Source organism: Rousettus aegyptiacus, unplaced genomic scaffold (assembly GCF_014176215.1).
Source record: "Rousettus aegyptiacus isolate mRouAeg1 unplaced genomic scaffold, mRouAeg1.p scaffold_m13_p_2, whole genome shotgun sequence".
Taxonomy (NCBI): domain Eukaryota; kingdom Metazoa; phylum Chordata; class Mammalia; order Chiroptera; family Pteropodidae; genus Rousettus; species Rousettus aegyptiacus.
Window position 1 is genome coordinate 29,458,485 of NW_023416295.1, and position 17,179 is coordinate 29,475,663.

Sequence of the window (17,179 nt, forward strand, 5' to 3'; positions counted from 1 at the left end):
GTAAGGTAAGAATTCTTTTACATTAGATTTTTAACCACAGTCTACTTTTAGCATTAAACCATATTCTTAATTCCTGATATCAGATAACTTATGATCATGATATATTCATGATTTAGTGGAATCTGATAAGATTTTTTCTGGAAATATTACTTATATTAGCTTATAATTTGTGCTATTAATTTCTATGATATTTCCATACAAAATGATCTATGCATGCTTTTATTTTAGTATTGTTTCTGGTAGAAGTTATAGTCTAAAAATATGTAATTAATAGAGAAGGGTGGTAACTAGAAACCACTTTAGATAGAGCCATTTAGCTTTCTATAAACAGTATTCCTCTTCTGGAAGTCCTACAAATTCCTTAAATTTTGTATATTATAAACCTAACTTCTTCTCTCCAGCTCCTTCCCACACAATTATATAAACATCAAACTTACTTTTCTTGTATTCCATCTCTCAATGGATGGTTCCTCCACCTGTTGAACAAGCCATAAATTCGTTTTTACACGATCTGTTCCTTACCTTTTGCTCCGATGTCTCATCTTTCAGCTGTCTTTTAGTGTATATTCTTCCTTCCAGCCATACTGGACAACCATGTAGGTCTTCCAAATGAGATGTGTTCTTATTTGCCTTTATGCCTTTGTGCATACTATTTCCACTTTCTTTGCTTAATTCTTCAAATTCAAGCATCAACTCCACTAGAAAACTTTTCCTGACCATCCTCCCAAACTTTCTTAAGCTAAATCAAGTAGTTCTTTTCTCCCATGCATCTCTATACATGTCCCATAGGACTTGACAAGTTGTCTGTCTGTGATCAGTCTATAAGCTAAAGATAGGGGATGTGTTTTTCATCTATGTTTCTTTATTGTGTAGCAAAATGCCTAGTACATTGTAATGTTGAATAAATATTTTGAATTAATAAATAAAAGACAATATATATCCTTTTTTTTTGTAATAGCCTTATTCTGATCATGGAGTTCAAGCAACATATCACCAGGTTTATGCTCCAAGTGCCATTACTATGCCTGCACCTGTGATGCAGCCTGAACCAATTAAAGTAAGAAGTTTGTTTTGATTTTTTTCTGTATTTATTTAGTCATATTTCAAGTTTTTAAAATTTCTCTTTCAAAAGGAACAATTTTAGATATTTATATCACTTTTGTGATCAGAAGTACAGAATTAGTGAACTCTTTCATGCGAATGAAATGGGATCCCAAATTAACTGTAATTTCTATTAATTAGTTTTGAACAAGTAATAAACCACAAATAGTCAAAAATATTTTATTTACTATGGTAAAATATATATATATATCTTAAATTTTTCATTTTTAAATATATAACTTAGTGGTAATCATTACATCCACAATGCTGTTTAACCATCACAACAGTCTCTTTCCAAACTTTTTAATCACCCCAAATGAAAAGAAACTCTGTACCCATTAAGCAATAACTTCCCATCTGCCCTCCCCTCCAGTTTCTGGTAACCTCTAATCTTTCCATTGTTATGAATTTGCCTAGATATTTTATATACTCACATTTTTATTTTCTATGTTAAGGGCACATAAAATATATGAGGAGGTGAAAATGGTTAAACTCTTTCAGTTTGGGAATTGTGTTAATGTAGCCTAAATCAGATCCAGGCCAAAGCGTAGTAATCTAGTTAGATCCATGTATATATATTCACTAGATTTTGACTCTGTACTATCTATCAGGGAATTTTGCTCATTCTCGTATGACCTGGTTTCTTAGTAAAACTCTTGCATCATCACTTCAGGGAAATGGGACTGTATCTTTAGTAAAGAACCCAGATTGATGAACTGTTGTGATGGTGATATGAATCTTGCTTTCAGTGTACTTTGGTAAGGAAAGTAGGCATACACTTTACAGTAAAGTGATCGAGATTAGCTATTTCACACTCATATTTATACTTCCGACCTATCCCATGTGTTGGAACTCAATATCCAAATAGTCTGCTTTAAGGAGCCTCCCCAATATCTCGTATTCCCTTACCCCATCACCACTCACAGTATTCCTTCACTGCTATTACCACTGTACTGCAAACATGAAATTAAACCATTATTTTGACCTAGTATCAAAGCCCAGAGTGTTACTAAACAAAACGTAAAACAGACTTTCTCTGATGTTAATATTTTCTCCAAATACATGCCTCTAGAAATAGCTGAAGTAGCTATTTCATATTAGATAAGTGCTATTTATTTTCAGTTACATATTACATATATAATATATATTATACATATAAACACAGATTATTGAAGTTGTACTGCCCGAATAATTTAAATAGAGGATGAAGTAGTACTAAGATAGGAGAAATTTACAAAGAATGTTAATCTTAAACATTCTTAAAGTTTAATTCTTCTAGTTTATACACTTATCTGCATTTTCTTAGGAAATGGCAGAAATTATACAGAGAAACTGGTAACTTACTTGTTAATTTTGTCATATGAAAGTTATACATATGTCAAATGTAAATCGTAACAGTGGCATGAAGAGAGATATTTTTTTGTGCATATGAGAATCAAACGAAGTAGAAAACTGCCTCTTGTAAGTCTAGATAAATGTTACTAAAAGAAACTTTACCCCATCAATCCTGACACAGAGATATTTGTTCTACTATGCCACAGGACAAAGGGGAACAAAACCACTGATTTGTTTCAGTTTGGAATTTAATGTCTTGTTAAAAGCTATAATAATTCTGGTTTTCACATGAGGTACATCTAGGGAATATTTTGGTCCTGCCAAAGTAAGATTTAACAATTAAAAAAGAGTCAAAAAGCTATGAACTGGTTAACTAGCTTACTCCAAAGCCCACGTCTTACTCAATTATAATATCAGAGAATCTGAGATATCATGGATTGTAAAACACAACATTATTTTATGTATTGTTAAAGATATAAAAACAACAACAACAACAACAACATTGCCATCAATTGTGAATGTATTCTGATTCAGAGGTTTTCAAATATTAAAAGTTGTATATTTCAGTCAATGAAACTTGGCATGTTTTATTTTTAATTTAGAGATCCAGGATCATAGGAAGCTTGAGTTAGGAATAGGGAAAAAAGCCCACAATTCCCCTTTTGTTAGAGATGAAAAAAAAAGAAAATTTAAATTATTGAACTTTCAGAGTCACAACTGGAACACAAGGCTGTTGTATAGAGTTTTAAATTTTCTGTTTTTATTTTTTAAGTTTTAGTGTTCATGTGTTTTATACCCAATATTTTTCTCTAGGTTATTTGGTGGCCCTAAATAGAAAATGGTGCCTCACTCAAGAACAGAAACTCTAAAACCACTTCTTTAAGTTTCTTGAAACTATACAACCCTGTAATGCTTTACTATACAAGTTTTACCATGTTTAAAATTATCTACGTTTGTTTATAGTGCATTTGTATTATAACATAGAAATCTTAATACACTATCATTATATCTTTAGGAGACTTATCTTTTCCTAAAACATATCAAAGTAGAATGATACTAAAATATTGACATTTAAAACATTAGCCTTTATTCTTCCTATGCAAATTTTTTCTAGTGTACCAAAACCTTTGGTGATTTAAAATAGAAAAGTGGAAATATTTTGGAAGAATTTGAGCTGATTGTTTTTATAAGTGTAAGTCATCTTTAAAACTGTGATCATAATTTTAAGGATGTTAATTGGATATATCCCAAAGTAGCAATTTCAGATATCAAAACTATCTTGAGGCAACAAATCTAATCAATGAACTAAAGACCTTATTCAGAACTCAGACCACAAGTCTAACTGCTGTAAAAGACTGCCAGAAGCTACCCATTTATTGTAAGCCACAGGATACTGTAGTCTGTCAAAACAAATACATATGATGGAAACTACTAAATTAATATAGTAAAATTAGGCCTATCATTTTCTAATTCAGCAGAGTCATGTCTTATACAGAATTAAGTTTGAGAGTCAATAAAGCAAAATCACATAATGTCAAAATTATCACGTTAAACTAGACTATGGGAAGGAACAAATGTATCTGGGCATTTGAACCATTATGCTTTTAAGATCAATATCAAATCCCTAGGTAAGACGGGTATAACTATAGAATTATAAAATGCTTCTGTTATAGTGTTTTTCCATTTTTTTCATTAGTATAGTATCTAATAAATTTGTTCTTATGAGGATTGAGATACTGGAAACTGGGGAAACTGTCATTTGAAGTTCACCTTTAAGTTAAATGTTCATTTAATTTAATTCCAATGTATTCTTAGCTATTCATGAAACATGTGATATTAAGGATAATATTTAATCACTTGCCAGCTGAGAGGAATTTTTTTCTAATTAAAGCACTAGTTGGACTCAAATGATAAAAACAGCTATTTTCCTGTTACATCTTACCCTTTGGAAAGACAGCATGATACAGAAGTAAATTGGAAAGGAATTTGACCTACTACCACTGTATTTCTAGCTCAGAGACCCATAATATATACTTACCTAAAAATTAGAAACTTATTGCTACTTTACAGAAAAATTCCAGTATCTTCTTCCTAACCATTTCCTCATTTCAGTTGCATTAACACGTCTTATTAAAGAATTAAGAGACTGAAATTCCCTCATTCAGCAGGACCTCAAGACAGAGGAGGATAAGTATAAAGCACTGTATACTAGAGGGCAGGGGCAGGAAAGGCCTATGCTTAGAGCTCCAGACACACAAAAAGATATAAATTTTCTTGTATTCTACATCGTCAAACCACAGGTAGCCACATATTCTAAAGAATAAATTACTCAAAAGAGAACTAGGCAGCAGGCACCAAAAAAGCTCACCCATTTAGGCACTAGACCAGTCCAGATTAGAGCAAGATTCAGGACAGTTCCCTGTAAGGAGGTGGGAAATAATTTTTATTTGTGTAGAAAATTGTATTAGATATTTTACAGAGCTATTGAAGGGTATGGAGAAACTTAGCCATAGATTCAAAGAAAACTAATGGGGAAAATAAAGCAATTAGCAAAAAATGAAAGTTATTCAAGAAAGAAAATACAATACACCACTTGGCTCATTAGTGTACAGTATTTAGTTCAGGATAATAATGAAAATAACTAACATACATTTAAGCAAAACTTTTGATGTTAAGAGGATGGGTGAGGAAATAAAAGAGCTATAAGAGTGAATACATTTAAGAAGTCATAAGATAATGAACAAAATTGTTCAGTAATAGATATAGAAATATGGAAGTAAATATTAGGAGAAACAACTCAAATAAGTGCATGTGGCCACTCGTGAAGAAATGAAGTAAGACAGAAATGGGGTTATGGAGGAGGATAGTGTTGGAGCCCTTTTCTCCTTACCTTCTAACCACTATTTGACTTTTAAAACTATATTACTTTAATAAAAATAAAAATTACTTTAGAAGTGCAAAGAACACCAGACTGAGTCATTTCTAGCCAATATGTATCAGGCAAATGTGAACACAGTGGGGGGGGGGGGGGGAACACAGGATGATAGTAATGTAAGAAAGTTAATTTCAAAGTAAAAAGAAGACAGAAAAGGCCAGTTTTTTGTGGTAAAAGGTTAAATCTATAATGAATAAGCAAGTATAATAATGTAACATCAAAAATATAAACACTACTAGGAATACCAGGAAAAAGAAACACAGCTGTGATGAGAGACTTTCAATATCATGATTATAACTCAGATTTGAATAAATAAGAACTAATAATATTATATATGAATAATATTGAATTTTATACCTTGCAAAGAAAAGGCTATTTATTTTCTAGCATCCATAGAACATTTACTAAAGTCGAAAATATTTTAGTCACAAAGTAAATCTCTATAAATTCAATAAATTATACTGGCTATCTCCTCTGATTATAATGAGTATTACATAAAGTCAGAGAAGAGCATTGTGCAAGGTAGAAGTATTGAGAGACTGACTCCCTGGCAGGCAAGGTTGCCTAGTGAAATGGCAACAAATGGGTTGATTGTAGCCTAGATGATAATGCCAACGGCTCAGTCCTGGACATGACAACCCCGACTCCTCAAATCACTGCATGTGTTTAGGGTCTGGTTTGGCCCACTTTCCACCCCTTTATTTTTTTCCCAACCCTCTAAATATTACAAATCATTTTAGCTGATGTTACACACAGAAAAAAAATTGTTTCAAGACAAAAATCACAAAACACTTGAGAACAACACAATAAGTGACCACCCCCTCCCCTCCCCCAAAAAAGAGAACAGCTGATATTAGCTGATATTCCTTATATATGTAGCTTAAAGGAGCAAATTTTAGAAGTAAATAATGCAACTATCAGCTTTGAGAGAATTATCTCCAGACTGCATGTTCATGAATAATTTTTCCTTTCTCTTGATCTTATCTATTTTTTAAAATAAAAACTTATGAAACCTCAAACTTATGAAACCTGCTAATAATTACATATCTTAGTGGTCCACTTTTTTTTCCTTCAACAACTGTTTATTTTTTTTATAATTGACATATAACATTAAATGTTTCATGTGTACAACATAATGATTATATATATATATATATATATATATATATATATATATAATGCAAAATGATAACCACAGTAAAGCTGGTTAACATCCAGAACCTCACATAGCTACACATTTTTTCTCTTAGCAACTTTCAAGAATATAATGCAGTATTATTAATTATAGTCACGATACTATACATCAGTGATCCGTTTAGAAATATCTTCCATGTCTTGTATTACCAAAGCAGTAATTTTCTGCTCTTTCGTTACCGAGATAATTATGACAGGATTCTATCAATTTGAGTTAGTTTCTCCACACAACTAAATCAGATAAAATATATTGTCATTTCTTACACATTCTCTTGGCCTTTCTTTCTTCAGTATTTCAGACTTTAGTTGTACCCTTCATGAAACAGAATTGTTTAAGACTGTTGCATTTGTTGTTTCTCTTTAAAACTTCAGAATTAACACATTAGTAACAGATTTTAAAGTTTTTGTAAATTGCAAAACACCTTCCTTTTTATTTCTTTCTGCAATGAAATATTCTCTAAACAATATTAGCTCTTCATTGCAAGGTGAAAAAAGCCTCTTTTTTTGTTTTTTTTAATGCCTACATCACCTGGTCTTAGGTGATCTCCCATCCAAGTACTAACCAGGCTCAACCCTGCTTAGCTTCCAAGATCAGATGAGATCGGGCATGTTCAGGGTAGCAGGGCTGTAGTCTGGAAAAAAAAAAAAAAAAAGCCTCTTATTTCATCTTGTAAACCTTGTCATTCTGGAAATTTTAACTGAGGTTTATTTATAAACCTCCTCTCTCAACTTTAAAAACTGGCCAAATAGATAAATGAAAGAAAAAAAAAAAAGGCATAGATGATAGAAGCTCTGTTCATCCCTCCGGTGACCAAATCAAAGTTGTGATGGAAACAAGGAGCAAGTAGCAAGGAAAAATTGCCTAAGATGAACAAACCATACAACTAGAGAGAAATCCAAGAAATCACCCTGCAACAGCAGAAGGTAGGACGGGGCGAGGACACGGGGCTGCCTGGTCTCGAGCAGCTGAGTAGGACGGAAGCTGCGGCACCAGCAGCAGTAGAAACCTCTTAAAGGGGCCGCGTCTGCAAGCGGATTTTCGCGGTGATGGACCTGCTCTCTCTGAGCACCAGTGCCAATTCGGCTGCACGCAGGGGACACCAGCGCCTCACAGGGAGACATTGTCTGACTGAAGGCCTAAGCAAGACTTGCCCTGTACAGAGGTGCCCACGGTATCCACTGTTCCCTGTTGAGCTTTCCCCTATACCATTGTGCAGGACATAGTGTCACCACAGCCATGACATTACCAAACTGGATAATAGAGGTCACTCTGCCCAGAGCATTCCCTGAAACCCCACCTTCCCCAACTTGCAGCCCCACTCAAGCCACATCCAGGTATATCCTCAGCAAGTCAGGTGCTCCTTGCTGAGACTCACACTTGGAGGAGGTAGCTGGCCTCAGTTTCTAGTGTGGCCTTTTGAAGCAGCTATAAGCACAGTATCTGTGGATCGCTTGCTAAATCTTAACAGGTGGCCCCAAAGGAGTAGAGGCTTGGCCTAAGTTTGGCCTGCACCTGAACCCCTCTCAGAAATAAAATCCACGCTAATAAGATTGAGAGACTTAAGAGCTTTGCTTAGTACATCGAAACAGACACAGATAGGCAGCCAAAATGGGAAGACAAAGAAGCAGAAACCATATAACAGAAGAGAACAAAGATCTAGATATAATGGAGTTAAGTAATCTATCAGATGCAGAGTTCAAAACACTGGTTATAAAGATGCTCGATGAACTTTTGGGAAGTGTAGATAAATTTAGAACTTCAACAAAGAGATAAAAAAAAACATAAAAATGGAAATTATGAAAGGGAAGCAGTCTGAAATAACATTATCTGAGATGAGAAGTATGTTAAATGGAATAAATAAAGGAATAACCAAAGTGACTGAAGAAGAGGATCAAATGCCCTATCTGGAAGACAGGAAAGCCAAGGACATTCAATCAGAATGGCAAGAAAAAAGATGCCAGGACTATAAAAGTAATTTAGGAAGGATATGGGACACTATTAAGGCTCCAAATATTTGTCTGATCAGCGTAACTGAAGAAAATCAAGATGTTGAATAGCTGTTTGAAGAAATAATGATGGAAAACTTCCCTACCCTGGTGAAGGAAACGGAAATAAAACCTCAAGAAGCTCAGAGAATTCCAGTAATCAGGGATCCAAAGAGGCCCACACCAAGACACATCATAATTAAAATTCCAAAGATTAAATATAAAGAAAGAATATTACAAGCAGCAAGAGAAAAACCATTATCTACAAGGGAACACCCATAAGACTGGCAGCTGATTTCTCAAAAGAAACTGTGCAGGACAGAAGGGCTTGGCAAAAAGTATTCAACAGAATGAAGATGCAGGATCTACAACCAAGAATAATTTATCCAGCAAAGCTATCATTTAGAGTTGAAGGACAGATAAAGAGCTTCCCAGACAAAAATAAGCTAAAGGAATTTATCACTACCAAGCCAGTATTACAGGAAATGTTGGAGGGACTTCTTTAAGAAGAAAAAAACGTATCAAAAACAGGAATAAAGAATGGTAACAGCTACATTCCTATCAATAATTACCTTAAATGGAAAAGAATTAAATGCTCCAACCAAAAGATCGAATGATCAACAGGATAAGAAAACAAGACCCCTACATATGAAAAGGAAGGGGATGGAAAAAAATATTACTTTGACGGACCTAGAAGGTATTTAAGTCAGAGAAAGATAAACACTATATGATTTCCCTTATATGCAGAATATAAGGAATAAAAAGAACAAACTAATCAAAACAAACTCACAAGTATAGTGGACAATTTGGTGTCGGACAGAGGGGAGGGAGGTTTGGGGGGCTGGGAGAATGGAGTGGAGGACTAAAGAAGTACAAATTAGTACCTGATGGATGATCACGGGGATGGGGAGCACGGCATAGAGAATGAAGTTAGCATTAATACATTGGCTAGGTAGAGGGTCAGGGGAGGGAGGGAGAAATTGGGCTGATCGTTTTATGAACTATATAGATGTCTAACCGATGTACTGTATACTTGAAACTAAATTTAAAAAATAAATTAAAAACTGGCCAAATAATTTTTATTTGAAAAACATTTATAAGATATATTTTCTATTTCATACTGTCAGTTTTGTCTTTTTCATATAATGGTTATACCACCTGGAAGTTACCTCAACTCCTTTTTTTCACATCCTATCTTGACTTTAGGTAAACTTTTTTTCCTTTCATAAATGCTTCTTAAGAACATTTCTTCAAAATAAGAAAAGAGAGTCAGAATCAAATCAGTTTGTCCTAATCTGACAAAAATATTTAATTGGTGGATGAGATTAAACCTATAACTCAAATAAAACTAAGTTATTTATGAGTTTAAATTAATTGCTATCTCTATCACATATTACTATGTACTATCAAATCTGGAAGAATCTAAATGAACTATGGGCCATTAGTTAATTTATAAATCACATAAATAAGTTGCCCCTTGCATAGATATATCATATGTTCTCTACCATATGACAAGTCTTAAGTAACAACTCATCTCAGTAGTTCAATTCATCAAACATTATTAAACTACATTTGAAAAATATTTGATGTGCTATAGATACAATTAATAAGACTTCACCCTCAAGATTACATGCAGCTCTGTTCACACCCTGAGTCCATAGTTTTCTTCTAATTTTAACTGTTACTTTAGAATTGTCAATGGCTAGTTCCTTTATGACAAAATTCAGTTCTCACATATACTTTGTATTGAAACTAGCAGGACCTGACTTAAATTGTTTTGTTTGTTTCATTTTGAAAAGAAGTAAAAGGAATGAGGAAAATGTCAATAGATCTCTAGAATAGCAGATTAAATTATATATCTGTTGTAATGCAACATTAAAGTTTTCCATTTTTTTCTTGTGTGAACACATAGTACTCAAAGGTACCTCTTCTGTATTTGTAAATGTAATAAAAAATTATTAATCAAGAACAAGGCAAAGATGTCCTCTCGCACTCTTCCTTTTCAGCATTGTACTGGAAGTCCGAGCTAATACAGGAAAAGAAATGAAAAGAAAAGTATACCTATTGGGAAGAAAAGAATAAAACTGTCTTTATTCTCAGATGACATGACCATTTATGTAGAAAATCTTTGGGAAGGAAGAAATAAAACTTTGTTCACAGTTGACATGATCATCAATGTAGAAAATCTGAAAGAATTGACCAAAAATATCTCCTAGAACTAATAAGCAATCATAGCAAGCCTTCAAGATACAAGTTTAATATGCAAAAGTCAATTGCTTTCCTATTTACCAGCAATAAATTTAAAAAATGAAATACTTAGGTATATATAATAATATACGCACATGATCTAAATGAGGAAAACTACAAAACTGTGATGAAAGAAATCATAGAACTAAATAAATGGACATATAGTCCCTGCGCATGGATAGGAAGACTATTTGTCAAGATGTCATGTCTTCCCAACTTGTTCAGTGGGTTTAATGCAATCCCAATTAAAATCCCAGCAAGTTATTTTGTGGATATCAACCAACTGATTCTAAAGTTTATATTGAAATGTACAAAACCCGGGATAGTCAACACAGTGTTAAAGGAGAAGAACAAAGTTGGAGGACTGACAGTACACAATTTTAAGACATTACAAACTTAGAGTAATTAATGTAGTCTGGTATTGGCAAAACGATAGACAAATAGATCAACGGAACAGAATAGAGTCCAGAAATAGATGCATATATAGTTAACTAATCTTTGACAAAGGGATAAGTGCAATACAATAGAAAAGATAGTCTTTTCAACACACAATGCTGGAACAACTGGATATCCACATGCCAAAAAAATATAGAGAGAGAGACACAAATATTACAGCCCTCACAAAAATTAACTCAAAATTGATCACAGATCTAAATGTAAAACATAAAACTGTAAAACTCCCAGAAGATAACATAGGAGAAAATCTAGATGACCTTGGATTCGATGATGACTTTTTAGATACAACACCACCAAAGACACAATCCATAAGAGAAATAATTGATAAACTAGATTTCATTAAAATTAAACAAGCCATGGACCGAGATAAAATATTTGCAAAAACCATATCTGATAAAGGAGTGCTATCCAAAATACACAAAGAATTCTTAAAACTCAGCAATAAGAAAATGAACAACTTGATTTTTTTTAAATGAGGCAAAGGCCTTAACAAACACCTCACCAAAGAAGATATGCAGATAGCGAATAAGCATATGAAAAGATGCTTAACATCATATGTCATTAGGGAATTACAAATTAAAACAGCAATGAGATACCACTACACACCTATTAGAATAGCTAAAATCCAAAACACTGACAATACCAAATGCTAACAGGGACGTGGAGCAACAAAAACTCATTCATTGATGGTAGGAATGCAAAATCATAAAACCACTTTGGAAGACAATTTGGCAGTTTCTTAAAAAATTAACCATACTCTTATCATAGAATCTAGCAACCGCACTCTTAGGTGTTTTTCCAAATGAGTTAGAAGCAACCAAGATGCCCTTCAGTAGGTGAATGAATAACTGGTATATCCAGACAATGGAATATTATTTAGTGTTAAAGGAGGTGAGCTATCAAGCCAAGAAAAGACACGTAGAAACCTGTCTTATTACTAAGACATATATAAACCTGCATATTACTAAGTAAAAGAAGCCAATCTAAAAATGCTACAAACCATATGATTCCAAATATATAACATTTTGGAAGAGGCGAAACTAGGGAGACAGTAAAAAGATTTGTGGTTTGCCAGGGCTTTGGAGGAGGGAGAAGTGAATAGGAAGAGCACAGAAGATATATAAGTCAGTGAAACTATTCTCTATGATAGTATGATGATGTTATATGTTATTACATTTGTCAAAACCCATAGAATGTATAATCCAAGTGTGAACCCTAATGTAAACTGTGGACTTTGGGTAATAACCATACTCGTTGAGGCTATTCAAACTAGGTAAGTGGTGACATAGGAAGAAAGTTGATGAGGAATACCATCCAGATATTGCAATTATAGTTTACCACATTCAGTATACACATCTTTCTGAAACAAACATTTTAACAAATGTAATTTTCTATTAAAAAAATTAATAGTCTCAATTTTGAAAAATCAAAGCCATGGAAGTATTAAAAACAAACTTTCCAATAACACAGGAAAGTTCTTTGTGCTTTTATAAAGATTTGGAAACTCAACTTTCTGATGGTAAAACAGAATTAGCAGAGATTTAACTTAAATATTATGGTAACTATTGTACAAATACTGTGTTTTTATATATTTAAACATATACAGTAGGTCCTTGAAAACTATCATTTTGGTCAACATCATTTTGTTATGGCAAAAAAAAAAAAAAATCAATTCCCAGCCATGGCCACTGTCTGTGTGGAGTTTGTACATTCTCCCTCCATGGGTTTTCTCCAGAGACTCTGGTTTTCTTCCCACATCCCAAATATGTGTGTGTGTGGTGAATTGGTGTGTCTACATTGTCCCAGTATGAGTGAGGGTGTGGGTGTGTGTGTGAGTGCAACCTGTAATGGAAGGGTGTCCTGTCTAGGATGAGTTCCTGCCTCATGCTCTAATGTTGGAAAATCATTATCTTACTTGTTTTTATGATTCTTTCTTAAATCTATGTACAGCTCACATTCATTTCAATGTTTAATATTAGAAGTGTTTTGGGACTTTATCGTGACCAAATGTTTTACGATGTTTTTGTGACTGGAAATATGCTATAGGAACTTAACTCTTGTTTATATCAGTTAGCCTTTGGTAAAATTGGTTTTGTTATTTACGTCATTTCACTTAAAGTTGCAGTTTCCAAGAACAGATCACTAGGTGAAGACTTACTGTACCTAATTAATCCTCTTGTTTGTAGTCTCAAAAACATTGGTATCAATAACTTCCTAGTTTCTCTCAAGGCTACTATTAAACTTATAATTTCTTGGTTTTACTATTATTTAATCAAGGTGAATCCAATATATTTGAGGCCAGAGATCTTTCCACAATATAGAGTATAAATACTCTCTTTTTTTAATTAAGTTTATTGGGGTAACATTGGTTAATACAATTATATAATTTTCAGGTGTACATTATAATTTAGTATATATACTCTTTGAATGTAAGGCATCTTGTTAAGTTTTCTTTCATAGAATTTCAGAAGTTCTCAGCCTGAAAATGTCTTTTTAGCCTGAATAGGTTAAACCAGGTGTCAGCAAAGCTTTCCAGGCCTCACTTGTGTCTGTCTTAACTATTCAACATTACTTTTGTAATGTAAAATAACTAAAGATAAAATATATGCAATGAGTGTGACTATGTTCCAATAAAACTTTATTTACAAAATCAGGCAATGAGCGAGATTTAGCCTACAGGCCATAGTTTCACTAACCTTGGGTTAACCCATTATCAAGTTTATATCCTCTTAAAGTATAATGTGAAATACAATACCAATGCTTTCTTTATATTTATATTTTTTATGTATTTATTCTAATAGGTTTTTAACCTAACATGGATTATTTGGCCTTTAGCCTCTGGACTGCTTTAATATTTATTTACATTTGCTATAAGTTCCTACCAGCCAAAATATTTAATTGATGTGGAGGAAAGTGTGAAGATAATTTGAGATATTTATTAATTACTGTGTAATTGGTATTAGTTGATACAATATTCTAAGTAAATTTTTTACTTATGGGGGAAATCTGTTTCATACATGCCACAATTTGCATATCCATTTATGCTTTTCAATCTTAATTTGAGCACTTTGTCTTTGCACTGAGTCTATCCTTCTTCTAAATAGACATTTAATCTCCTTTTACCTATCTTTTTTCATTTCCCTTCAATCCCAGACTTCTTGGATGAACATCTCACTTTTCACAACATAAGATTCAACTCATCAAATCTTAATCCCTTGCAAAATTGTTTCCTAAACTTTTTTTGGATCCTATCTTCCCCCATTTTGAGAACACATGATAAAAAGCAGTAGAGTTTTGTATTCCACACTTCACTAATAATTTTTTTAATTTATATGTTTTGGAAAAGCACGAGGTAGAAGTATAAGGGTATCTTTATCATTCCCTGTGAAATTGTTTCTTCAGTACTGAGAGTCTGTTCAAACTATTTAACTAAGATTTGCTGCTAAGATTTGATGACTATTAGCCAAATCCCAAGGGTCTTGTCCTAGTTCTTTTCCTCTTAGATTCTCTTTAAGTTGATACTGTCAACTAGCCCGGGTTCAAAAATTTTATTAATTCTCAGATAAGGCTTTCTTTCCTTACATTCAGTTTGATCTTTCAGTATCTTTTTCTTCCTTATTAATCATGGCACAATTCTCTTTGCTCTCTAAATTGTCTTCTAAGGGAGTTTTCCAGTTTTCTTCTGCATTTTAATAAGTGTTTAATAATGAATCTGACCTTAGTGCTTTGCTTTTCTTCCTAATTTAATCCTAAAATAACAACATCTGGATGGATGCCAATACCTCCTCAAACTGATGAATCACAATTTCTTACATTTTATTTTCAAATCTTCCTTTCTTATATATTAGTTTGTCTATCTTCCTTCTCCCTTAAAATCAAAACAATACAAGAGACTTTTCTGACCTCTTGGTGCTACACAGTCTGATTATACTATTTTGTGTCATTTTTTCAGCTAAGTTGCTAGAATAACATATCCATGTGTCTCTCCACTGCCAAATCCCTTGTCTAAGATCTGCTATTGCCTAGCCAAATTACTATATATTTCTTCGAGACTTCTCTCTCTTCAGTTTCCATCTTTCAGTCATGCACAAACTCTGAATTTAATTTTTTTATCTGAAGTTTTTCCTCACTTACCACTCTCATCAACTGACCTATATCCTTACCAAATTCTTTACCATTAAAATTATATTCTTCCTTCATTTTTTCATATTAACAACCTAAATATATTCTTCCTTCAGTTTTCTCAGACTTATCAACCTAAGTTATTCATATACTATTTGTATTTTTTTTTTTTGATCTCTAATGAAGCTAGCACCACTCCTGTTTTCTCTAGGCTTATTGAGCCTTCCACCAACCAATTCCACATACATGGAAAAATTTGACTTCTCTATTTTTCCGGAAAGAATCAGAGCATATTACCAATAAGGTATGAGTAGTTGACTAGGCATGAATAGCTGTATATTACCACAGTAGATTTTGTTCCTTTAACAAATATTTATTGTGCTAAACAGTATTCTAGACACTGAGAATATAGCAGTGAACAATATTAAGTTGTATTGGACAGTATTGTACAGGCTAGAGAAATACATGCCAGTCTATACAGTTCAGCAAAGCAGACATATTTAAACCCCTAGAGCCATGCTGTCTCTAATATGGTAACTGCTAGCCACATGAGGCTAGTTAATTTTAATTTCATATTCATTGAAATTAAATTAAATTTAAAATTCAGTTCCTCAATTGCAGCTAGCCACATTTCAAGCTAAATAGTTTCATGTGGCTAGTAGCTACCATATTTGATAGCATAAATACAGAACCTTTAATCAACATAGAAAATTTTATCAGATAGTACTGCTCTAGAGATATTGGAACTAATGTGGAAAATTTTGAGCCTATCCAAAATTTAAAATAAGTCATGGGAAAGCTTGGTTCCCTAAATTAAGAGTTGGCCTGTGTGCAAAATACCAAAAAAGTAATAGCAACTAAGTTGTTCCTTTGACTCAAACTAATCTTAAAACATACATTAAAAAAAATATCAGGATGAAACATATATATGGAATTATTCAAAATTACATGGCATAGATACCTACCTATATGCCTGTTCTATCAATTCCAACTTGAAGGGCACTTTTTGGGTTTTGAAAAGTTTCTAAATAGCCCTCTGCTAAACTCTACTCCCCTTTTAAAAACATGTTTTTAAAACCCACCTAACGATGTTTTCAAAAATGGAATATTTTAACTCAGCTTGTTTCTGTGTTGACCAGTTCTTCATTTTATGTACTAAACATGTATACTGTGACACTAGAATAGACTAGTCTAAAATAGATTGTAAGAGACTTCCAGTCAAGATGGCAGAGTAGGTAAACTCTGTGCTCGCCTCCTCCCCCAACCACATCAGAATTACAACTAAAGTACAGAACAACCATCACTGAGAACAACCTGAAGTCTAGCTGAACAGAAGTTCTCTAAGGATATACAGAAGAAGACATGCGGAGACTGGTAGGAGGGACAGAGACAAGGAATAAGCTGGTCCCATACCCACAGGTGGTGCTTAAAAATTGGATAGGATACCTTGGCTGTGAAGGATTCCCCCTGAGGAGAGAGGCGTCCCAGATCCATGCCAGGCTCCCAAGCCCAGTGTTCCAGTGTTGGGAAAAGAGGTCTCCATAGCTTCTGGCTGTGAAAACCAATGGAAATAGTGGCTGAGTGAGATGGAGGGCTGCTGGAGGCCCAGACATTCCTCTTAAAAGGACTCATGCACAGACTTACTCACTTAAAATTACTTGCTCTGAGCTCCAGTGCTGGGGCAGCAGCTCAAAAGGCAGCAGAGACATTCAGGGAGGAACCAATTTGGCTTCAGGAAGAGGGCTGGTGGAACAGCTTTCTTCCAGACAGAAGTGCTGGCTGAAGTCATTGTTCTCTTGTTGT

At 33.6% G+C, this 17,179-nt stretch overlaps 1 protein-coding gene across 2 annotated transcripts in view; it reads left to right on the forward strand.

Annotated features, from left to right (window-relative positions):
* BOLL (boule homolog, RNA binding protein) overlaps positions 1 to 17,179 on the forward strand; it is a 45,125-nt gene that overhangs the window by 24,436 nt on the left and 3,510 nt on the right. Inside the window, exons 10-11 of one of the 2 annotated variants that reach the window (XM_016131127.2) lie at positions 959 to 1,057; positions 3,250 to 3,334. In XM_016131127.2, the coding sequence (XP_015986613.1) occupies positions 959 to 1,057; positions 3,250 to 3,267 (117 nt within the window). In that variant the 3' untranslated portion in view covers positions 3,268 to 3,334. Of the gene's footprint in view, positions 1 to 958; positions 1,058 to 3,249; positions 3,335 to 17,179 lie in introns of those variants that run through there. The other variant, XM_016131126.2, reaches the window with a different exon arrangement.